Below are 25,660 nucleotides of genomic sequence, written 5' to 3' on the forward strand. Positions count from 1 at the left end.
TGTAAAATGCTACCAAGGTAATACATTCAGGAGAGTGTAAAAATGTGAATGTCAGAACTGGCACATGCAGCAATGGCAAACTAAATATTTAAACTGAACAAAAAAATAATTTGATTTCTTTTTTAGACAAAAGCAGAGGCAGGTGACTAAGTTGAGCCCATTTAAGGTTTCTAAGCATTCTGCCAAACTCTGTCTAAAGCATTTTTGGCAACTTTATAAAGCTCCACACACACACGAGACAAATATAAAAACGTGTTATTTAAAGCATTAAATGCACAATTTTGTTTTCATTTTTTAAATGTTGAGAACTATTTGATATTATTTAATGAAACCTATTTGATCATCGAAAAACTACAGTATTCTCACAGGATAATACTGTATAAAATAACCTTAAGTAGCATGAAACTAAGATAGTTGAAAACATACTGCAGTGAATCTCTCAAATTGTTCAAGTAACATTCAACCAAGTTACTGTATTGTAATGGAAATTTTCTAGTCTAGCTTCTTGATGTGTCTATCTATATGTTTATGAAGTTTTTATCCATGTTTTCTTCTCTATGTTATCATGTTTTTCTCTATACGCGTCATACCACTCTGCCTTTGCCCTCGAGCAGAGGCCAAGATGTTTTGTTTGGAATAACGGGTATCACTTCTCGGAAACCAGCTCGGGATTCTGGCTAGGGGCAAAGGGAGGGGGTTTTCACGTTTTAATATATAAACTCTGGGTGCAGAAGGAAAGAGCGCCTTTGCTCTGCACCATGCTCATTGCTTATGATGCAGATTAAATGACAATAAAATACTTTGCAAAGTACCTGATGTCTCTGTATGTTGCGTTTGTCAAAATTGACTCACCTTGATTAAGGAATAAGAAAATTCCACAACAATTTGGCGACGAGGTATGGGATCACAAGGCTGACGGAGAACGGACTAGAGTTGACTGATCATCCTGGACATAGCAAATCCAGCTCTAACCCCATACAGGGACGAGAGAACTCTACTCCGGACCCCAGGCTGACGTGATCCCAAAAGAACTCAGTGCAAGGCACAAAAAGGAAAAGTGGTGAGTCAGGTAGATATTCTGAACAGTCTGGGAGAAAAAGGGGAGACTACTTAGCGCTAAACAGTCTGGGGGACTGCTTAAAAACAGTCTGGTTAAAGAGGGGAGACTACTCAGAATCGAGAGATTCTAAACAGTCTGGGGGACTGCTTAAAAACAGTCTGGTTAAAGAGGGGAGACTACTCAGAATCGAGATAGATTCTAAACAGTCTGGGGGACTATTCAGAATTAAAAATGGGGCAGGGAAGTTCCCATATGGATATGGATAAACCAACATACAGAGAAATGAGGAAAAGGTGGGGAACGGGAAGTTTACAAGGTGTACCCTATTTAATAGGAAAAGGTAACTTTCCAGAAAACGGTACATTTAGTACCACAAAATTAGAGAAAATAAGAGAACACATGGGGGAAAAAGACATATTTAAAATGTCTACAAAAGAAAGGGAAAAATATGACGAAGCGTGTAAATGTTTAGAATTATGGGAGAGGGAAGCAAATAGACGTGACTATGTTTTTAAAGAAAAGGCATTGGAAGAACTGCCACCACCGAAAACTCCATTGTACCCTGTTTTGCCTGAATATAATGATTTAACCCCTCTGTCTTCTTTACCCCCATCTATGACTTGTTACAACCACCAACCGGAGGATGATTGTGTCCCTCCTCACCGACATCTGAACCCGATCGAGGCAGCTCCAGTGCCCCCACCAGTGTCTCCACCAGCACCAGTGCCGCACATGCCACAGCCCGTGGTGCGTCCGAAGCAAGAAAGAGTGCATCCAGCACCGACAGACAAAGAACTTTTGACATTTTGCAAAGAATTCTCACCCTCAATGAAAGAATTAGAGAGACTGTTGAAAGTCAAACTGAAACCATCTGACCTAAGAAAGCTACAGGGTAAATGGCCTGTGGAGGATTATAGAAGGGAACATGTCAACTGGTTGCATGCAGACAATGCTGAGTACAGGAGGATTCTGGAAGAATTCTTAGAAGGACTAATAACTACGTTTCACAAAGCTCTGAACCTGGACAAGATCGCTGCTTGTGTGCAAAAGACGGATGAAAGAGTGGAGGATTTCTTGGCTAGGCTGGAGGAAGTATTTAAAGAACATTTTGGACATCAACCTGATGCAGACGGACCGGACATTTGTCCGTTCGAAGGACATCTCAGATCCGCTTTTCTGCGGAACCTCAGAGGAGAGCTGAGACGAGAAGTGGAAAAATCATGCATCGAGCCAGATCGCGCGAGAATGAGTGAGATTGTCCGTCATGCTGTACACGCCGAAAGACAAACAGACAAGAAACAGCTTCAGAAGAAAAACAAACAAGATAAAGAACTCCACATGGCTCTAATGAATATCGGAGGAGAACACGGAAGAATAGGAAGATGGCGAGGGGGAGGAGGTTTTAAACCCTCTAGCACCTATGATCCAGAGAAATGTTTCAATTGTGGAAAGACGGGGCACTGGCGAAATGATTGTCCTGAGCCTCTGAGACCACTGAGGTCAAAACAAAAGGGGGATTGAAGTGAGGAGGTGAGGCATCATTCCGAGGGTGGTGAGTATGATTTCCCTTAGCATATGCAATGAAGAAATGCTTTTTCCTACTGTATGCAATGAAGATCTGCTTAGCTCACATTCCATGATGAATGAAACCGCTTTCTGAACTTTGCTAAAATGCACAACGCTTGTGTGCAACAAACCGCTTGAATTTTTGATAGATTCAGGGGCAACGAATAGCCTACTGTGATTCACAAGAAGTGTTTAAATTTGCCAGAGTCTAAACTAGCTGTGTTTTCCCTAAATGCTAGTGGCTCTAATGTAAAATAATTTATGTCAAAAGGGTGCAATGTGAGTTGGGGAGTGTCAAATTTCAACACAGGTTTCTTATGTCTGACTGCTGCCCGATTCATTTGCTGGGCAGAGTCATAATGTGTATGATGACAGATTGAGCATGATACCAACACGACCCGTGTGCAGCGCTCGTACAGCTGTACGATGTAGTTTTTGAATTACGTAAGTATGATGTAGAATGTATTGCCTCACAGAGCCTCATGACGTTGATTACAATGGTGTGGGGAGCTGTGGGTGTTTTGCTGACAAATATGCGCACCCCATAGAATGGGTTAAAAGGGACGACGTGCAATATTCAAATTTGTTGCACGCCCATCGTGAAAATCATGCCTGTCTGTCAGCAACAAGGGGACTTGAAGTGTTTTCACACACAAAAAGATTAATGAAGAAATTTTGGGAAAGGTGCCCGTACAACTGTTGATAACAGGAAAATATTATGTTTGGTTGATTAGGAACTGTTAACCTGTTGAGATAACGCCCAAGGGTAATTTTCGTCCACGCAAACAGCAATACCCCCTCAAAACAGAAGCCTCAAACCAGAAGCCCTCAATGGCATAAGGCCAATATTTAATGAGTTTAAAAAGATTAAAAATAAAGGCATAGTTGTGCCATGCCCAAATTCACCTGTGCGCACACCTTTGTTTCCAGTTAAAAAGATCAGAGAAAAGGGAGCACCCGTTGAATGGCGGTTCGTACAAGATTTGCAAGCAGTTAATGCCGCAGTACAGCCACGAGCACCAAACGTACCCAACCCGTATACCATTCTCAGCCAAATTCCGCCTGAGACGAAATGGTATACGGTGATTGATTTGTCAAACGCGTTTTTCAGTGTGCCAGTACACCCAGACTCACAATACTGGTTCGCCTTTTCATTTGATGGCAAGCCATATACATTCACACGTCTATGCCAAGGGTACTGCGAATCACCGACCATTTACAACGAGGCACTGCGACAATCACTGGAGCCATTTCATCTCCCGAAGGGGGTGGCATTGCTTCAGTATGTGGATGACATTCTTTTATGTGCACCCACCAAAGCGCAATGTGAAGAACACACTGTACGACTGTTAACTCATTTGGCACACGAAGGACACAAAGTGAATATCTCCAAAGTCCAGCTGGCAAAACAATTTGTTCGTTTTTTGGGTCACGAAATTACTGACCGTGGCAGACAGCTGTCCGCAAAGCGCGTGTCTGCAATTTCAGACATCGCACGCCCAAAAACAAAGAAGCAACTAATGACATTTTTAGGGATGACCTCTTACTGTAGGAATTTCATTTTGAGGTACACAGAGATGGAAAAACATCTCACGGTATTGATTCACGGGAAGCCCATGACTGCAAATGCGCAGATTGAATGGACTGATGAAGGGGTTGAGGCTTTTGGTGATCTAAAGCGAGCTCTACAATCTGCGCCTGCGCTAGGTATCCCAAACCCAGACAAACCATTCACACAAATGGTAGACGAAAAAGACGGCACAATGCTCTCTGTGCTGCTCCAAAAACACGGAGACCAGCTGCGCCCCGTTGCTTATCTGTCATCCAGATTAGATAGTGTGGCACAAGGTCTCCCACCGTGCCTGCGCGCAGTAGCAGCAGCGGAGAAAGCAGTGCTGGCCTCTAGGGAGTTTGTTGGTTATTCTCCCCTTACTGTGTTTGTTCCCCATGCAGTGGCTATGATTCTGTTAGAACAACGAGTGTCACATTTATCGACAGCGAGGTGGCTGAGGTATAATCTGACGTTGTTGGAATTGCCGAACATCACGGTAAAGAGATGTAACACACTAAACCCAGCCACGTTGCTGCCACTTCCTGACAATGGTGACCCACACAACTGTGTTGCCACTTTAGAGCAAGTCTGCTCGCCACGTGTTGATCTCAGAGACGAACCTCTGCTAAATGCAGACTTGACTTTCTATGTAGATGGCAGTGCACGAACAGATGAGGCGGGAAAGAATCATGTGGGGTTTGCTGTTGTGTCTGATTTTGAAACAGTACAGTCAGGCCGCCTGCCTGACCATTTCTCTGCTCAAACAGCAGTGCTCATTGCACTCACACGCATGCAAATTAGCAAAGAATAAAAATGCATACATTCACACAGATAGTAGATATGCATTTGGTGTAACTCATGATTTTGGCACACTTTGGAAACACAGGAACTTTTTGAAAGCTGATGGTAAAAAGATTCTTACACACAGGTTGCTGATATGCTATCTGCCATTCTTCTCCCATCAGCCATTGTTGTGTGTGACTATGCCACACACACTTTTGTATCTGAAACTATTTTTTTGCAGGAAGACGACGAGCTGACCTTGCAGCAAAGCAAGCAACATCAGAGACACAGACAGATTGTCTCCAGAAATCACTAACAAAACTCTTTCTCTTGCAGAGATGCAAACATTTTGCAGAAACAGCTGAGCGTGCACTCTGGGAGGAGTGCTCATGTATATACACAGACAATGTTTGGGGGGCCCAAATGGCCTGACCTGTTTGCCAAAACATTTTTTCCCTGCTTTTGCGATTTTGACGCATGGCCTAGACCACGCGTCAAAAGGGGGGATGTTAAAAGCAATGTGTTTTTGTGTTTTTGCTCTCAAAATATTTGTGCAGGTCAAAGGAGCAGTAGCAAACAGAGCTGACAAACCATTACACAGCTTCCAGCCAGGAGACTTCGAAGCAGTCAAAGATTTCAGGAGGAAGTCGTGGGAAAGACACACCTCCCACTGCAAAAAGGTGTCCAAGCTCCAACTGTAGGCCATCAAAATGGCATCCACAATGGCTCTTCGCAATGGTCGTGCTGACAAAGGGAATCAACTGTTCCAGTCGGGGACGCATCGAACCCCGAGAAATTAGAGATTATAGAATTTTGTTTTTGTGCAATACTATATTCCAAGTTTAATAAAATGCTATGGGGAGGGAAAGTGTTACCCAAATTCTGCTAGGTACTGGGGAACAAATATGTATTTGTGTAGAGGTACGTGTACCTCAGGTGATGTTGTGGATAAGGCAACGAAATTTGAAAATGTGGGCCATTATGTCCCCTGGGACGGCTAAATAAAAAGGAAAAAGAGAAAGTTTTAGACTAGCTGTAACTCAGAAAAATTTTAGTTATGAGGGAAAGGGCGTTGCTCATCTTACGGGTCAAAGTATAAAGATTTTGGTTATCATATATGATAAAAGGGGGGAATGTAATGGAAATTTTCTAGTCTAGCTTCTTGATGTGTCTATCTATATGTTTATGAAGTTTTTATCCATGTTTTCTTCTCTATGTTATCATGTTTTTCTCTATACGCGTCATACCACTCTGCCTTTGCCCTCGAGCAGAGGCCAAGATGTTTTGTTTGGAATAACGGGTATCACTTCTCGGAAACCAGCTCGGGATTCTGGCTAGGGGCAAAGGGAGGGGGTTTTCACGTTTTAATATATAAACTCTGGGTGCAGAAGGAAAGAGCGCCTTTGCTCTGCACCATGCTCATTGCTTATGATGCAGATTAAATGACAATAAAATACTTTGCAAAGTACCTGATGTCTCTGTATGTTGCGTTTGTCAAAATTGACTCACCTTGATTAAGGAATAAGAAAATTCCACAACAGTATCATAAATACATTTTTGTATCATTTAGTCCTGAATTAGCAAGGCCATATTGTGTGACAGTTTAAATTACTCTAAATGTCCCATTTTAGTACTTGTAACCATGTTACCGTTTTAAAAGGAAATAACTTGATGTCTCTGCTTACAATGTGCAAAAAACTGCGAAACTGCAAAAACACATAAATCAATTTCAACAATCAGCACGTTTTAATGTGCTGTTAACATGCACCTGCTGTTCCTACCATTTGTGTTGAAAGAAAAACTTTTCTTTCAAGAAACTTTTAAGAAAAAACGTACCTGTGATATTACAGTAGACTTGAATGGGATCCAGAGGGCCACTTCCATCAGGATCTACAGAGAAATATCCTGAAGAGCTGCCTGCGAGTCTGTAGTGTTCACACGAAGCTTCATAAACAGCTAAAAATGAAGTAAAGATAAAAGATTTCAAAGGTTATCAAAGCATTTGTTTATGAAACACTTCATAAGCAATAACAAGGCTTTTGTTTGAAAGGTCAGTGCTTTCTACTGTACATGCCTGTACTTTTAAACAAACTTTCTATAAAGACAATCCCTGAAGGGAAACAAACAAAGAGAGAAACAGAGCTTTGCTAGAGAGAGCATCAATCTTCCCACAGACTGTAGACGCTTGCTTTGATATACTGCCCATTATGCCATGTTAGTCACTGTGTCTTCACTAAATATCAAAGCTCATTCAAAGAACCCCAAAGGCATGCTGGGAGTGAAATTGAAACAGATGTTACTTGCTGTAAAACTGAGATTTTATATTTAACAATATTTTATATTGACGCTATATACTACATACTGTATGCATAAATATATAAATACTGTAATTTTATTAGTGTTTCCAAAATGTAGGAATCCATTGCGCAGACCTACAGTTATGGCATGTAGCTCCAGTGTATCCTGTACCAGTGCAATCGCAGTAGAAAGATGACCACGTCTGAGAACATCGGCCACCGTGCTCACAAAAATTATAGAGACACCTGACAGAGGATGAGAGATAAACAGAGGTATCAGGGATTGTGCAAATCTGGTCGCGCACAGATATAGAATCAAATAAACGGGAACAAACCGAATGCAATCGCATGATTTAAAGCCAAATACATGTAGTACATTTATTTCTAAAGTCCAATTTAAATGAATGTCAGATGACAGTGACAGACACAGTCGATCAGTCTATTAAGTCAAGATAGAAAAGGGAATATTAAATATATCAAAATAAAACAGATAATATAACATCAACTGCAACTGAGTCTGATTTAAAAAGAGTTCAAATAATATTCGAAGTCACGTCATTGGCACGTCATTGGCAAGAGTTTATTTGCTTTTCAAAGCCACTGTAGTTTATAGGAATAATCTGCAACAAGGAGCTTCTATGCAAATGAAGAAAAAGAAACACAATATTACAGGATCTGAAAACCTCAACAATGACTAAAACAGGCAGTCAGAGTAATAGCTCATTCCTCACCAGCACAGAGCACTTATTAAATGTTATTTTGCAGTGTGAAAATGATCATTCATTTAGGATTTTAGTTAAGAGACAATTTCAGATCATTCAATCTCATCTGTTTTACTCAACAGTAAAATGAACGCTTGAGTCTTGCCAAACCCCGAACCGCCTGTCGATAAACTAATAAACAAATCCATGTTTGTCGGAGGTTGCAGAGACAAGCTGATTAATAGCACTTTCATTTCGTCTGCTTAACTTTCACAATTACCAGCCTTTTAAGCCTGCATATATTATTTCACTCAGCTCGGTTTGCATGTCTGGTCCCCGAAGAGCCGCTTTACGAGGCCTTGACGTACAATATTGCCATTCAAACAGCCATTAACCGCTACAGGGAGAGTCAACTGCAGGCTGGATACTGTTTCAGGTGATGATTTCATTACCTCTGTGCTATTTCTAGTCATGCTTGGAAGCAGGGCTTTGCCGGACCATAAAATTATGCTAGAACTGCTCCATAGCAATAAACCGCCCAGTGAAGTTTAAGCGATAGAGGTTGTCGGTGAAGAGGGGCGTGTTCAAAGTAAAAGTCGATGACCTGAAGATTTGTTGTAAGGTTTGTGATGTGGAAAGTAACAGGGCACGCAGCGCTTGCATTAAGTGGTTGATGGATGGCGGAAGTTTATTTGTGATTTTAACTGGAAATACAGTATAAGTGTCCTTAGGTCACATAAGAATCACGCTAATTCTACAGTGACCTTTAGAATTTTTAGCAATGTTAAAGGGACAGTTCACCCCAAAATTAAAATCCTTTCATCGTTTACTTATATTGTTAACTGAATTGCGACAGCACCTATTCACATGCATTGGTTTTCATGCATACAATATGCACTAGAAGGGAATGGGTGCTGGCGTTGTATGGTTAACAACTTTGTGTTATGTGAAAAAAAGAGTCATGCAGGTTTGACAAGAGGGTGAGTAATTAATGACTGTTTTTTATTTTTGGGTGAACTATCACTTTAATTTATTAGCAATGTAACACAATTTCTGTAATACAAAGGTGAAACAAACCATCTATCAAATTAATAACATGAGAATTAATGACCAATGAAAAGCGCAGAGCTTTAAAAGACGCATGCAGATGAACATCAAGCTGTAATTTGATGGGTGAACTCATTTTTGGTCAGTTCATGCAGCTCATTTGCAGGAAGCACATCGAAACGGCCACCCATGCATAACCACCTTTAGATAAAAATAAAGTCTGCCTTGTAAAAAAAAGAATTACAAAGGTAAGACTTCATTAAAATTTAAAATATATGTGCCATACAAAATAATGAATTGTCTCCATGGAGAAGCCCCCGTGACAACATCCGAAACCCGAAGGAGGACAAAGCGTGGCAGGGGTCAACTATTTTGGCACCTGATTATCAGAGACCCAGTCTGAGGCGGGGTACAGAGGGCCAAAGACGGAAGAAAGGTTTCTTCTAGCTGCCGGCAGCGGCCTGCCCTCTGGCAGCCTCTCAAAATCTGTCGCACAGCTCACAGCTCACAGCGGCGGTCCTCAGACTATGACAGCTGCTCATGAATGATTTAGGCTCGCCACTGATGGAGGGGTCTTGTCATGTTCATACAAGTTCACTATTAATAAAATGCCTCCGCTCAGACAAGCCGGTGGGATATGTCCCTGCCAAATAAAAACATATCGAAAGATTGAATGAAAGCCAATACGGTGGTCTGGTTGAAATGAGATGGTGTGGATGGTTGTGTATCAATTTCTGAAAAATATGAGTCATACAAATTTGAATAGAAATCTGAAGCAATAAGCAATATTGAGAAAGTATTAAGGCATAATCTAAAATCATATATGTATTTTTATTAAACAGATATGTTATTTCTGTACAACTCACAATTAATGTAACATAATAATTCTCTCTTTTTTAAACTCTACCAAAACTGGTCTCTAAACTGGAGTTTTAGGCAAAGTAAATAACTCCTAGCACCATAGCTTAGGCGTTGCCAATGGTCATAAATCAAATCAGTTTTTGGTGCTTTTAATTAGATTTTTTTATAATTTTCTTGTTTTTCCCCCATTAGGTTTCTGTTTTAAGTCAGTCAGGACGGTGATTCAAAGGCTATTCTGTCTGGCCTTTTCTCTTTTGGAGAATCTGTCTGCATTTGGGTTTTGCAATCCCTGACAACATAATCTCGGGCTGCTATACCAAGCTTTATAATAGATCAGTATCCAGCAAGCAATCCTGCCATTAATCTTGTTTACTCCACAGAAAGTTAATAAGGAGACGAAAGCAGAAATCTCCACTCCTCTATGCGGGCCCCAGCAGACCTGAGTGACCACAGGGGTCATGTAATTCTGGGTCGATGAGGCTTCTGATTCCAGTGTGTGGTAATGAGAAGTGCAGAACGCAGCACTGAGCTTGTTAGTGGGCTGCTAACCTAAATGATCGTACAAATGAACTTCCTCCAGTTATAATTAGGACTCTGCCAATAGTCCAGCTCAACTAGCCCATGCTGAGCCTCAAATGACAAAGCTTTGACTGGCGAATGTTTTAACAGTGCAGCAAATACAGTACAATTCTGTGTGTATTTTTGTGGTAATGTAAAATGAGAGCAAAAATCTCTTTTATGACGTTTGACTGCACCTGTCACGAATCCCACATAAGTCGAACTGCAGCTGACTGTAGCTCCCGATGTGGCCTTGGTGGACTGACATGAGATCAACTGGTTGGTTGTTAACAAAGATGAGCCGGACGCAACCCTGAAAGGTGATTGTGGGATTCAAGCACCTTGAATCGTTCTGGGATGCAGGACATCCTAAAGAAAAAGAACCAAAAAAAACAATACATGTACAAAATATGTAATTTAATGAGGCTCAAAAAACTTCATAACCCTTGTATATAACCCTTGTATACAAGGTTTCACAAATATGAACCCAGTTGTAAAAGTCACATCTAATTATGAGATTAGGAGAATCAATTAGCTGTGGCCATAAAAAATGATGCAATTAATAAGTTTTTATTTCTGTGAAGGATAGATTTCAAGTTACAGTACTTTTCATTTATAATATGATAAATACTCTAGGTCTGTTGATAAATAGCGATTAATCGCATCAAGAATAGAAGTTTGTTTTTATAACAATATATGTCTGTTTACTGTGCATATACATTTTGTATTCATAAACACATACACATTAAAAATATAAAATATGAAAATGAATAAATGTTTATATAAATATTTACATGCAAATATTTATGAATACAAAATTAATATGCACAGTGCACAGACGTATTATTATGAAAACAAACTATTTTTCTGGATGCGATTAATCACGATAAATCATTGAACAGCCCTTAATGAAATTATTTATTTTATTGGCACAATGTTTTATTATTTGGCACACATACAGAAAAAATACCAGAAGTTGACTTTCTAAAGTTCAACATCAATTGTGTTATTCTTTACTCACCCACATCACGTTCATCATTTTAAGACCTCCCGGCGTCTTCGGAACACAAATAAAGGAATTTTAGGTGACATCCGAGAGATTTCCAGGCCTCCTCATAGACATCATGGTTATAGTTGTTGTCAAGGTCCAGAAAAATACTAAATACAAATTGGTCCATCCGTTTTTCGCAAATAAAGTATTGTCGTCAGTTCAAAAGAATTATATTGAGCCACTATGAGTCGATGGACCAATTTAATGATGTCTTTATTACTTTTCATGTCTATGAGGAGGCCACCTAGAATATCTTTATTTGTGTTCCGAAGATGCCGGGAGGTCTCAAAACATGTTGAACATCATGTGGTTGAGTAAACAATAACACAATTTAGATTTTGAGATGAACTTTTTTGCCTTTAATCTTTTCCACAGACTTGGTCACAGTCATGACCTTATGGATTATGTCATAATGCATTTGAATAATGATTTTATCTATGAATGAAAACTAAATACTTTGCATGCAAGTTCATCCTTCGCTCAGCTACACTGTTGAAATTGTTTTAACTGTGTTTGTTGCCCAGGGGAATTCATTTTGTGAATAAAGAGTCTTGACTGACATTGAGTTGAATATACTCCATTAAGTTTTCAAGAATACAAATGACTCTGCTAATCGTGCCTGCAGAAGTAATTACCAATGATCTTTCAATCTCGCCTGGAGATGTTTACGCACTATATTTTACCTCCAAAATACTGTTTGCTGTTGGGCTCCATGTAAGTCTTCAACTGAATGGTGGATGCAGGCTCATTGTCCAGAGTCATGATGATCTGTAGACCTCTAGAGCTGAGACTCACTGAATGCCACAAACCATCATTCACCCTCTGGCCTGTCAATCAGAAAAAAACACAATGTATACTGTTTTTACGAACACATTGCTAGAGTTGCATGAAAATCCTTGTAGTGCAACATTTCACACAGTTGGCACTTATACCAAACGCACAAAGCCTTCCGAGATAACAAGCAGTGTGTAACCACCATGGTAAACAAAACTTGAAACACAATACGAAGTGGCATCAAAACATCTGCTGGCAAAAACCGCCCCCATACCCAAAGATTAATGCTTTAAGGTTTGATTTAATTCATTCCGGCCGTTACAAATGAAGGGCGCCCAAGCTGTGTGCGGTCGCTGTGTGTCTACAGCCTCCCCTGTGCCGCCATCTGTTTGTCTTTTGAGCTCCATTGCTCCACTTCTACTATATCAGTAATTACATCACCCTCTTTTTCAGTCAATGTTCCGATGATGTTAGACAAAAAAAGGTTTAAGAAAGGAGGACAGCAGCTTTACAGAGTCAAGCCTTGAAAAGCATATGGAGACTGCCCTTCTTCCCCTGTTAACCGTCAATCACTGTCAAACATCAGGTTAGACTGAAATATGCACCTGTCTATCTTGATCTTCATACCAGCATGCGAGACAAAAATGTTACTTTTGGCCTTTGTAGCTGAAGAGATGAGCTATATTGACTTATATTTTTTCCATGCATTCCATTGGTTGAAAGCGCCAGGGAAACGGTGTAGCATCATGTGCTCTGTAAGTAATTGGATGTCTCTGAATTGCCTGGCTTGCTTAATTGAAAAAGAGAAGCATTTATACTCTTGATCACTATGTGCATGTAATTGCTGAAAGTGAGCAGCCTTTCCAATTAAACTCCTTCAAAGCAGTCATTTCCGTGGCTACAGTATGTCATGCCTGGATAAAAGTGACAATTCTAGCAATTGATCATTTCCATGTCTCTTGCAAAAGCTTTATACAGCTTACAATATGCCCTCTGAATGTTAAAAATATGGAGTGTTTGAAAGAATAAATGCAATATCAATTACATAATTTGGAGAACGTGGTCCCGATTAACTTTGGACCCCAGCTTTGGGTCAAAAAGGTACCAACGAGTTAAAGTCCCAATGTGTAATTTTCTGGAAGATCTACTGACAGAACTGCAATCTAATATACATAACTATGTCTTCAGAGATGTATAAAGACCTTACATAATGAAGCTTAGAATGAGCTATTTCTATCTACATACACTTTGTGTCCCCTTTCATGGAATTCGCCCTGTTGTTTCTACAGGAGCCCTAAACGGACAAACTGCACTACAGAGCGCGTTTCGTTAATATGTAAGCCACTGCATTGTTTCAAAAAGGGAGGTGGCATGGGTGGAGCGAGCCATGGGTTGAAATAAGCAACCTCACCGCTAGATGCCACCAAATGTCATACACTGGACCTTTAAAATATCCCAGAAAATTATTTATATTTGGCCCAACAATGGGTTAAAGCAACACATTACACAGTAGGTTGAATTAAAACCCAACGGTTGGGTTAGATACTATTTGACCCAACTCTCCATTTTTTTTAGAGTGTATTGAGTTAATAAAACCAAGCTAAAGAAGCAAAATATTAGCTCCTCACCAGCCGACACTTCTGACATCTTCAGAGATGCCGTCTGATGTGTGAGGCGGAGGCGGCCGCTGCTGATCTGCAGAATCATGTACGAAGGCTCCTGACCGGAGATCAGTGGGCTGGACAGAAGTAGGCCGTCAGGGTTCCACGTACGAAACTGCAGGCGCACTGAAGGGCCTTCCAGGACCGGTGCAGGTGCTGGCAGCGACAGAAAGCTGCTGCTGGAGCTCTGAAATGTGGCTGCCACCAGCTGCGGCTCTGAGCAGGAAAAGGTCACATTGCCCTAAGAGAAGAAAGAAAGAACGCCAAAGCATCGGTTTACATGCTAGCGGGGAATGACCAATGGCACTCCAGTCTGGATACACATGACCCACTTGTACTGTAATATTGAAAAGATACATGAGGCATAATTAGCGATTCCTCAGATTGCCACATCGAAGGGACCTTTAGGAGAAGAACCAAGCGATAAAAAAGCTGGGTGTTTTAACCCAAGGTTCGGTAAAATATAGACAAAGCCAAGCATTACATTTAAAGGGACAGTTAAAAAATAAAAATGATTTTGTCATTTATTTACCCTCATGTAATTCAAAACCTGTGTATGACTCTTGTCTTGATACAAGAAAGAAGGGTATTTTGAGAAATATCTTAGTGGTTTTATGTCCGTACAACGTAAGTCAATGAGGGCCAATGTTGTTTGGTTACCAACGTTTTTCAAAATATATTATTTTGTATTCTGCATGAGACAAAGTCATACAAGTTTGTAATGGCATGCAGATAAGTAAATGATTCAACGTTTTCATATACACAATCTAAATTAACCTATGCTGAGATGTTTTGAGTTTACCCATGAGTCTATGGACATTTTCTAGTTTAATTTAAACCAAGAGATGGGTTGCCATAATTTCTCCTTAATTCTTTAAAAGACGAAATAGATTTATAGATTGATAGAGACTAAATAAACTGGAGTACATAGACATTTCTGTAGCAAACAAACATGCCTCAGGTCAGGTATTTCTGTCTTCCATGCTTGGCTTCAGGTCAAGCCACAACATTTCAATGAGTTTAAGGTCTTACCCGTATTTTTAAATGTGAAATTTCCAATACATTTTCATGGATTTCCTCAGGATCATTACCATGTTGTATTTGTCAAACTGAATTAATGGCAATGTCAAAACACACCACTGTGGCCAAAGGTTTAAAATCACATTTGCCGTTGCATGGCAGCGAAACCCTTTAGCAGTGGTGAGAAAGCTGGGACCACAAGGAGATACAAGGATAAGCAACAGGAAACAAGCTGAAGAGACACAGGAGAATTGGAGAGGTTGGGAACCAGACAAGCTAAACCCACAAAGGCAGCAGGCGGTCTAGATAAATGTCACCAGCGCAGCTCCGTGGAGAGCAACAGAGGCTCTGAGAGCACATCCGCAGGACAGAAGCTCACGTAAGCGTGAAAAGGTTACTGCAGTGTGAGGTGAACACCTCATTGATCCCTGTGCCACGGGGCTGTACAGACACCAGATCACTGAATTGAGGCCTCGCCGAATCTTCTACCGACCAGATAGCCTTGAGCTGTGTTACACGTAAACATGTTTGTTTTCTTGCATGGTCTGGCTGAATACCAGCCGTTTTTCCTCTGAAGTGAATCACACAGGGTGTTTTGTCAAAGTTTTTTGACAAAGTAACAGGAATGTTATCATTTTAAAAGCATCTTACTTTTCCTTCTAATTAACGATTAACAGCTAGTCGAATGTGACACAAAAAATCATCTGTGAAGTTGTGAAGGCAGACAAAAGTAACAGTGTGAAAAAACATGAAAGCATCAAAGATAGAACTGTTTGTGCACGCTTTTAATGATTCTTCTTGAAAACGCAGAGGCAACGTATGAAAGAATCTGGCAACAGTAAGATTGTGGGTTCCATTCCCAATGAATGCACAAAATTGAAAAGTAAACTGTGAATGCACTGTGAACTGCTATAAATAATTGGGAAAATGCATAAATGTATTGTAATCTATTCAATCAGTAAAATGCATAAATGTGTAATTTCTAAGGCAAGTGGCTCACCACGCTGTATATCTGAGGCTTTCGCCGCTTTGCCAGGTCGATGACATTGACTCCATTGTAGTAGAGGTTCTCCATGCAGCCATGAAAGTTACGTCGAATAAAGGTCCCAGGTTTACCAGGTAGAGGGATCCCACCAAAGCTTAGCTTTATAAAAAGAACAAAATAATCCATCAGAAAACAGGGTTCATTTCAACTTGTTTATATGATTTTTTATATATATTCAATAGACCACAAACTATCCAATATTTTTCCTGCTTATAGCTCTGACCTTCATTGAGTGATTTAAGGATCTATGAGGCAAAATTGTCTTATCTGTAGACATGAATTAATGTAACAATAATGTTAATACATTTTCAATTATACAATCAATATACCTTAGTTGGGCAAGAGGACATATTTAATTTTATTAGTGAAAATGGGTCTTTGAGGGATAAACATACAGTCCCTTCTATAGGTCATTGGCAATTTTTTCATCCTTCAAACTACATATTTGTGAGACTGACCGCAAGAAAACAAAACACAGACTGAACATTTTTCCTCTCACAGCCTGCTTATATTCACAGAAAAACAACAGTCTATGACATACAAAATGTATATTGGTAATTCGTAAACGTTTGATTGTGTTTTAAAGCATTTTCTCTGGCAAATAAACATGCCAATGGTCTTTGGTATTTTAGACTGTCTGACATTTACTTCAGGTCATGCCACAATGTTTTAATGGGATTAGGTCAGGACCTGACTTGGCTCCACCAAATGTGAAATTTCAGCTATTCAGTTGTATATATTGTTTTGTGCGATTGAGTTCATGCTGCTTGAGCTGTGCTCTATTAAGCTTCATCTTATGTATGGACAAGCTGCCACAGTTCCATAACATTTTTGGAAACAGCCCAGAATTTATTTTTCCGTCAGAAATACAGTCCAGTACATCTATTTTCCAAATGTTCCATACTTCTAAATTTTGGCAAAACTTTAAATGTGGTACTTTTTTAAATAAACCATCACCTTGTTGGTCAAAGTCAAGAAGTTCACCAACATTGATTTACGAAGGACAGTAGTTTACATTCTGGGTCAGTGTTTACCACAAAATGGTGTGGGAGGGTAAAAACAAACAGCAGGATGGGTGGGACTTTTATTTTAAAACAATTAAACATGCATTAAAGAACCCATGGGTAAGCGTGAAACAGCAGGCTGTGTTGTCGACGGTTGGGAAAGTCAAGGTCAGGTTGTGTGTTATGCGGTTGGGGGCAGGTCCAGAGATGCAGGACCAGGCTGTTGTTGTCTCTGTGGCAGCTAAGCTATGTCACGTCCTTCCTGAATCTCGAGGGCACCTTTTACATACATATTGCAGTGCCATTTCTCATAGGTGGAAGGGAGGTGCACTTCTGCCTTTATGGTGCTATTAACTTCAGGTTCACCTCATCACTGCTCTACTGATAGCAATTGCCTCCTTTTGTATGTCTGACTCTGGAACAGCGATCGGACGGCTCGGGAAACAGTGATATGTGAGGAAGCAGATCCTTTATCACAGCAGATTTATGAACATTGAATTTTCCTCTTAAGGAGAAATGAACTCTTTCCTTGTCATTTTGTATCCTGAGGCTTTTTTCTTTGGCTCCCAAGAACTCAAACCTGTGCCGTAAAGAGAATACTCAACTCCTACTAACTCTTATTTTCAAGGGTTACAAGGGTCAAAGGGATAACTTGTGATTGCTTGTTTGCACTAATATTGTTATACTGTATACTGTAGACACCTTTATTCAGATACCAGGTTCTCATATCCTGATCAGGGACGTGCACAGGAATTTTGAGGGGCAGTTGCTCTCACCTGAAAAAAGGGCAACCCCCCACCCCCAAAAAAAACCTCACAGGCTATATGAAGGACTGAGAATAACAGGGTCTTTATTAAAAAATATATATAAAGAAGTAAAACACTGAAATACAGCACTCAATCACCTTAACCAGTACTAATAATAACACAGAAAAACTTAACTCCCTGAAATATCTCTCCTGAATCCGCCTCTCTTCAGTGGGCATCTTGGCTTCAAACATTATCCAAAATAGTGATAGGATTTAGGCATTTAACCATTTAGAATAAAATAATTAATGTGATTCATTGCTTCCATCATTCATTCTTCTTGCTAAAACGAAATGTGAGAAACTAACTATCAGCTTAGTTTTAACTAATGCCTACCTACCAAAAAAATACTGCAAGCTATCTGTCTTATTATTTAGGCTAAACGTGGCAAACTCAGCCTGGATTTATGAAGATTTTCATTAATTTCACAAAACTTGATGATGATGATGATCGTTAGTTTGTTATACATCACAAACTCACCTTTTCTGACAACGTAATAGTGGCCATTTCCATAACACCAAAAAGGAGGACACTTTGCAGCATTTAGTGAGGCGAGAATAACTGCATAGGACTCTGGTGTACTCGCAACTACAATACAATTTTGTGCATCATATCGCCTACTCTGTTTTTTCAAAAATTGTCTGGCAATGAATATTTGACCTAAGCTTAAGGGAAGATGTACCTGCAGCTCGTCGGTTACTTTTGTTTTTCTGTCCTGGCATGTCACATGTCCCTTGACTACAAACGTCCACTTCACAGCGACATCCATGAAAGTGTCTCTACAGCCTTTTTATATAAAGTTGTGCTCTATTGTCCATTCCGGATTAAATGAGGTTTCAGCAAGTTACCGTTATGATGTGACGAAGCCAGCACGTGGACTCCACTTCCACGTTGTGGAGACTTGTTTACGTTTTTAACCAATGATATATCAGATATTTATTTGACACCTCTTTCAGCCAATCATTTGTTTGACTGGAGATCTTACGGCGTCAGACGCAATGCTGCTGCGTCCCAATAAATGTTCTAAAGCGGGTTTTGTTTAGGCCGATTCAGCACTAAAGAAGGACAAATGAGTGTCCGGTTTGAGGCTGCCACAGACGCGGGGGCTTAAAATCCGGACTGTCCGGCCGAAATCCAGACGTGTGGCGTTGAGCCGTATCACCCGATAACCGCGACAATCTCCTTCTAGGGCCGCTCATGCAGGCTCAGCTCAGGTGCCGGTCACGTGCAGTGTTGAACCCATGTAAACAGAGTTCGCCCTTCCTCTTCTGACTTTCGTTGCCCGAATACGGAGGTGAATGAGGCTTTTCGCGTTTTTTTATCTAGACGTATGTGAAATTCTGCATCCATAGTATGATTTATTTATTTATTTTCCACCTCGGGAGGGCAACGTGAGTCGAGAAGGGCATATGGGCAGTTGCCCGGGCAACCTGAGCAACCCCCCTGTGCACGTCCCTGATCCTGATGTTATTCAAAATTCCAATTATTCACATTTACTTATTATTTCTTTTGGACAGAGGGAATTAGTTTCTTAGAAAAATATCAGCACGCATTTGATTAAATTCCTTTATGTGCACAGACCATGTAAACATTTTTACAATGTTGCTACTTACATGCTTCAGGAGAAACACCTCAGTCACCAAAAAAATCTTTCTTGGACTCCATCAGATGAATGCTACTTTAATCATAACCTATTTCCACAATGAGGAAAATTAGGAGTGTCTGAAACTTACCTCATAGTCAACCTCTAAAGAATCTCCATCACCCCTGGTCCTGAAGTGATGAGTATGTCTGTCCAAAGTGAAATTGACCTGCTTGTTAAAGCGTTCGATCAGAACAGAGTGCCAGTGGAGATCATCCAGCAAACTTCCAAGAGTGACCACCATACGAGCGCTGCTGGACCTCATCCTGCTGTCATCTACCAATTACAAAAGGTCATTATAAGGCGCGAAAGAAAATTTAAAGGCAGTTTCAAAGACGTTTTTCTCAAATGTTTGTTTCATCCTGTTAGCTACTGACAATATTTCTACCAAGTTTCAAATAAAAAAAGAATTATATTTGCATTAATTTTCCAAAAATTTAAACAAAAATGAAAAGATGCTCTGTATTTTTTTCACAACTATAATATTGCAAAGAAAACATATTCATATTTTAAGTTTATTTATTTGTATATATTTATAATATTTTATTCACCTTTGAGCAATATAACAGTAATTAGTACATGTATTTTGAAAAGGTTTAAAACTGTTTTTCTGTCTTGTTATGCTATTAGTCTTTTACATTGCTGTTGGCTGACTTTAGGTCACTCCTGAGGTTTGATTTTGTTGAAATTCAACAGACACTGGACTGGAATGGCCACAATACATCTAGGAATGCTGATTTAATAAAAATTTGAATATTTTAGGGACGTCTGCTGGTACTGTAACTCACCTAGGTTTAGATGCAAGGCCAGCCTGCCACGATGTAGCTCGAGAGTGATATAATCCCCTCGCTGGCCTTCTCCATGTAGTAAAACACCCTCCGCCTGTCGACTCTTAAATCGCAGAGATATAACATCTTTCACCGTGCTCATTGACTTCTGGTTGAATCGGTAGAGCAAAGAGCTTCTGCCATCAAAGTCGGCCACATATGATCCTACAGACATGTGAGATTTAGTTACTTTTTTTATCCATTAAAGAAACTCTCATTTAATTTAGAATTAAAGAAACAATAGTGAGCAGAACAATAGACAATTTAGAAATTTCCATTACTGTCCGTGTTTTCAAATTTCACGTAAGTGATGCCATGTAAATGACATGGTCTGGAATTACAGCAGTCGTATGGATTCTGAGGTTGGGAGAAAATGGCTGGAGATCTGTTTCACTCTAAATGGTGATGAGAACATTTCAAATGCAATCAGGAAGATGACCTGTATTATGCTGAAACTTAATAAGGGAAGAACATTCAAAGGCAACATAGAAAATGAAGTTTGCTAAAGTGCTTAAGCTGCAGGCTAAAGGAAAGACTCGCTGAAGTTTAAATGTTTTGGCTGACATCAACACCAGCATAACATTAAAGGATGATGGCCATGGAGAGATATTATAAACTTGTGTTTACATTGTTTACAAAATTGGAACGGGTGTTATCCCCCCATTATAAATCCTGCAAGTTTATGTCAGAGATTAACATTTTTGTATACTTATTTGGTTCAGCAACCGATGACTTCATTATTTCAGCCAAAGACTGTGTAAAATCTTAGCAGCTTATCACTCGCGGATAATTGAAAATGGGCAAATAGGCGGGACGTGGTTGGAGTTGAGGTGCCTGATTGCTAAAACCACTTGTCCCTCAAGTGGCCAGGTTAGGTTAACGACCTAATTTGCAGAATGTTAAGGCTTAATATTAAACGAGTTATAAAAAATGCACCCTTCCTCGCAGTTGTTATGAAGGGTAAAATTAGCCAAATAGACCAAAATTATTTTTTGTACTAGGCTTTAAACATGTTTTTTCTGCTGTATAGTTGGCCATTTTATGATGGGGTGCTGTGCAAGTTGCTCTGGCATCAGATTTGCAAAAAAAGGTGTGCAAATCAATTAATTGCCAAAACATCTGAGCTGAATGAGTGCACATGCATCTGGCAAACTTTGCTGAGACTATATAGCATCGGTTCGTGACTGCAAACCAGACAATTGAAATGGCTTGTTTTTAAATGCAGAAAGTGTGCTCGACTACATTGTGCACCTGGGTATTTGCCTGGTTATATCGCAGTTCTACATTTGATATACTGTATTACTTATACTGTAAAACATAGGCTACATTTAAATAGCAACTCACCATCTGCGGTAGAGAAATAACACTTTTTTATAAACAAAGCAATATGTATGTATTATAGCCTTATTTACACGAGTCAGGTTTGCAATCAAATATTGTCAAATACATAATGTAAAACAAACAGTGCAGCACTATTAATAGTAGTGCAGATAATGTCTGGTTAAATTGTATTGCGGTTGATTGACAGGATTTTCATACAAATTATTTTGTTTGTGATCAAATAATGGATGGAACGGCATGAGAGAAAGTTATGAGAGAATTTTCGTATTTGTATGAACTAGACCCATTTGAATGATGTGAACAACACTGGTACAGAAGAACTTCCCGTTTAACTTTAGTAACACTACACAAGCTTTGGAACAAAATACAACCAACAGAAACCAACAGCCACATCTTCTTGTTCATGTTTGTTCGTACTATTGTTTCTTTTTCTGCATTTCTACTCATTACCTTATAATGTCACTCATTATGAAGCAAAACCATACAGCCCACAGAGGAGAAAGGGAGTGAAAGAAGTGAAGTGCGTTTTAAAAGTATGCCTTCTTTCAAATTAGTGAAGCAAGACAGAAAGGCTCGTACAGATTCCGACAGTGAATATAATGACCTATTTGGAATAATAAGCAAATGCTCCATTTGGTCAAATACGGAAACTGCTGGCTGTGACAAACATGGTCTGGAAATGGCAATCTTACAGTTACAGATAATGACAATTGGGTACCGCAGCATTCACAGGTTCAGCTTTAGTTCACAACTGTCACAGCAGTTGGCTGATTAGCATTAGCATTTTGGCCATTATGTGATATGTGGCTTAAGTTAATTCGTGCTTCAAGGTGCATCACGGCACTACCAGTGAGCAATAGCCGTCAAATCATGTCTAATTAAAAGTATATTTTTGCTCTTCCTCTAAGGTTTTATTTTTTTATATTTTGCACTCACAAAAGAGTGAGGAAATGAGTGCTTCACCGCTAATGTTCATTTTGATTCTCTAGGGAATAATGTGAAGCTTTGTATGAAATGTTCTTTGGTAACTGTGGTTCACGATTACAGACAGCTGAACTGCAATTTCTTAAAGGAACAGTTCACCCAAAATGAAAATCTGTCTTTATTTACTCACCCTCAAGTTGTTCCAAATCTGTGTAAAAGTCTTTGTTCTGATTAACACAGAGAATAATATTTGGAAGAATGCATGTAACATTTCTTGGCCACCATTGACTAATAGGAAACATTGCTTTGGGGGACTTGACTACCATTGTAACGTTTCCTACTATGTTAGCCAATGGTGGCCAAGAAGTGTTTGGTTACAAGCGTTCTTCCAAATATCTCTCTCTTTGTGTTCATCAGAACAAAGAATTGAATACCGATTTGGAACAACTCAAGGGTGAGTAAATGACAGGATTTTTATTTTAGGTTGAACTGTCCCTTTAAATAGCATTTATCAGTAAAGCACACATTCGTTCAAATTCAATACATTTGTAATATAGAAGTTTCTGTAATCCACCATCTGATTCATCTTGCTTATTCTCTATCTAACACAGCCTGGCCAGATGAGTGTCTGATATTTAGACATCTTTGTTAGCTATTGGAAGATGTAGAGTCATCAAACAAGCGTTATTAAAAATCACTAGAGTAAAAACCGCAGGTGTCATGCAGTGTATTATCTATCTGACCTTGATTCAGCACATGACGGAAATGACTGAAACAAGAAAAAAGACAGTGGCTGTGAAGAATTATCTACTGCAAGAATTATGGGTAATACTTTTACCTTTTACTGCAATAGCGCTTTTATTGCCTGTAAAATGTGCACAGTGTGAACTGCTATCAGATCTGTGATGCTTTTGTTTTGTTTTTATTACTAAGAAAACAGCAATTGAAATCTGTGACTTCAACTAACTCCCATTATCTGTATGATTCCTATCTGTAATAGTGGCTGTTGTGTCGCACATGGCACCTGGCAAATATTATATTTTAAGCAAACGTGTCACTCACGGTAGGTACAGCCATACACAGCCACCCTGAGGCCCACCCGACCGCTGGGGCTCCACTCCAGAGGGACGAAGCGAAGGAACCGGGTTCTGATAGGCTGGCTGATTTTATGATGGACCACACTGTCTGGATTCACATTACCCACAATCCTCTGCAAACAGACAAAACATTGTAAAAATAGTTTTGTTTACAATCATTTGATAATGTGCTAATTGATAAGACTGCACAGTTTTGGTTGAATAAAAGAGTAAAATGTTTGGAAGACCTCAACAGTTTACATAAATGTGAACTTATTTTCATCGGCGAGTGCTCACATTTTGACAGTAATTTGTGTCTGACTCACTCGCAGTTGAGATTCGTGTTGAACACGAGAACAGATGACCAAAACACCACATGGTTATGGATGAATCACAAAGGGAAAATGTCAACTTTTTTCAAAGATAGACTATGTCCCTCTGAGATAGTGATAAATAACAACAACAATATCATCACATTCCCTGGTGAGATCCTAGCAGCCCACAAACACTGTTATGATGCCAGCAAAAACAAGAATACGAGGGTAATGACTTTAAAGCATTGTTTTGCTTGCTCACTGGCTGGAAGAAATACTCTGCTTGCCAAAAGTATCAGGGATAACAGATTTGTAGATAAGCAAGCTCGCTGCTTTAGAGTTTGTGAAAGATGTTCTGCAGAGATTTCACCCTTAAGGAGCTAAGTTATCTGACGTATGAAAATGAATTTAAAGTACACTGTTTGGTCTGCTGTATGTTGTTTTACTCTTGTCAAAATATCAGAAAAACTGCAGGATATTGTATTCTTTTTCTACTTGTCTGCTGTTTTTTTTCATGACTGCACAAAAAATGCACTTGATCTCACTAGTTTTTTTTCCATTCTTAAACTTCTCAGCATGAGCACATTTCTAATGACATCATAAGCTCCTCATCTGAGAGCACACTGACGACAACGTCCTGTCCCAGACTGCAGTTTCTTCTCTCTTTTTCCACCTCTGAGAGGAAAAAAGAAAACAACAATACATCAATCCAATTACCAATCAGTTCACCTCGACCCAAGGGCACGGCGGAGCTTCCGTCGAGACTGGGGAGATGCCCCCGGTAGAAGGCTGCCCACGTAAACAGCTCCTCTCCACACTTCATTAACTCTATTCCTCCATTGACTTCTGCTAGACCTTTCATTAAGCTCATGTGCTCTGCTGCCGTTATGATAAACTCTCCACGGACCATTTCATCAGCCCTCTTACGTCTGCGACTGTTACACCTTCTGTGAGTCACCACTCGCCACTCCCTTTAAACCAGAGTCACTAGACATCGGAAATAAGAGCTAGCAGAAGATGAGCTAAACTGGGGAGGTTTTGTATGTGTGCCTTGAATGTACATCTGGTAAGAAAAGCAATAGACTTGCTTGATATACCTAAATTGTTCTTTTAAATGACAACCGTTAAAACAATGTCTTCAAACATTGCTGAACGTTAATGGTTATGTTTCAATACCAGAAAGTTGTCCTTTTGTTTGAGCAGGCTTCCTCCATTGAACCGCTCTAAACATGAATTAGACTTTATCCCAGGAGAAACAAGGATCTGAGAGTGTCACAGATAGCACCACCTCTGTGCCTCTGTGACCATCTTTAAACGAGAGCTAGAACGGAAAAACTGTCCCCAGACAAGAGACAAGCAATCTTTTTCTTTTCAGCCATCCTCTCTGGCTCAATTGTGAATTGCAATTCTGTGCAAAGAAACATCATAGATGTATTAATTGCAGCTGCTAAGCGCAAGACTTGACTCATGACAATTTTATCATTGTTTAAATGAAGTATGGATCTTGCTAAAATGTGTAAAGCGATTTAGGTTAAAAACTAAAGTCATTTTTAGCAAAGTTCTTCTGTGGTTGTGATTCGGACCTGTTACACGCTTAAACGTCAATTATACTTTACGGGACCTGTATTAACCACCAGGCTCATGCTTCAGGCAAGCAATTGTAACAAAACGATGGGCACTCTCATCGATTGCCTATGGGTCTGCTCAAGCCCCCATGTAATGAAAGGATGGATGGAGAGGGAGAAAAATA

General features: G+C 39.7%; 1 protein-coding gene across 1 annotated transcript in view; it reads right to left on the minus strand.

Moving 5' to 3' along the window:
- cntnap5a (contactin associated protein family member 5a) overlaps positions 1–25,660 on the minus strand; it is a gene marked incomplete at both ends in the record, with an annotated part of 66,261 nt that overhangs the window by 13,297 nt on the left and 27,304 nt on the right. Inside the window, 9 exons of the mRNA XM_079463864.1 lie at positions 6,798–6,917; positions 7,398–7,504; positions 10,623–10,794; positions 12,160–12,303; positions 13,879–14,152; positions 15,932–16,075; positions 19,520–19,704; positions 20,217–20,420; positions 23,583–23,730. Of these exons, the coding sequence (XP_079319990.1) occupies positions 6,798–6,917; positions 7,398–7,504; positions 10,623–10,794; positions 12,160–12,303; positions 13,879–14,152; positions 15,932–16,075; positions 19,520–19,704; positions 20,217–20,420; positions 23,583–23,730 (1,498 nt within the window). The remainder of the gene's footprint in view (positions 1–6,797; positions 6,918–7,397; positions 7,505–10,622; positions 10,795–12,159; positions 12,304–13,878; positions 14,153–15,931; positions 16,076–19,519; positions 19,705–20,216; positions 20,421–23,582; positions 23,731–25,660) is intronic.

This window comes from Barbatula barbatula (genome assembly GCF_947034865.1).
Source record: "Barbatula barbatula genome assembly, chromosome: 9".
Lineage (NCBI taxonomy): Eukaryota > Metazoa > Chordata > Actinopteri > Cypriniformes > Nemacheilidae > Barbatula > Barbatula barbatula.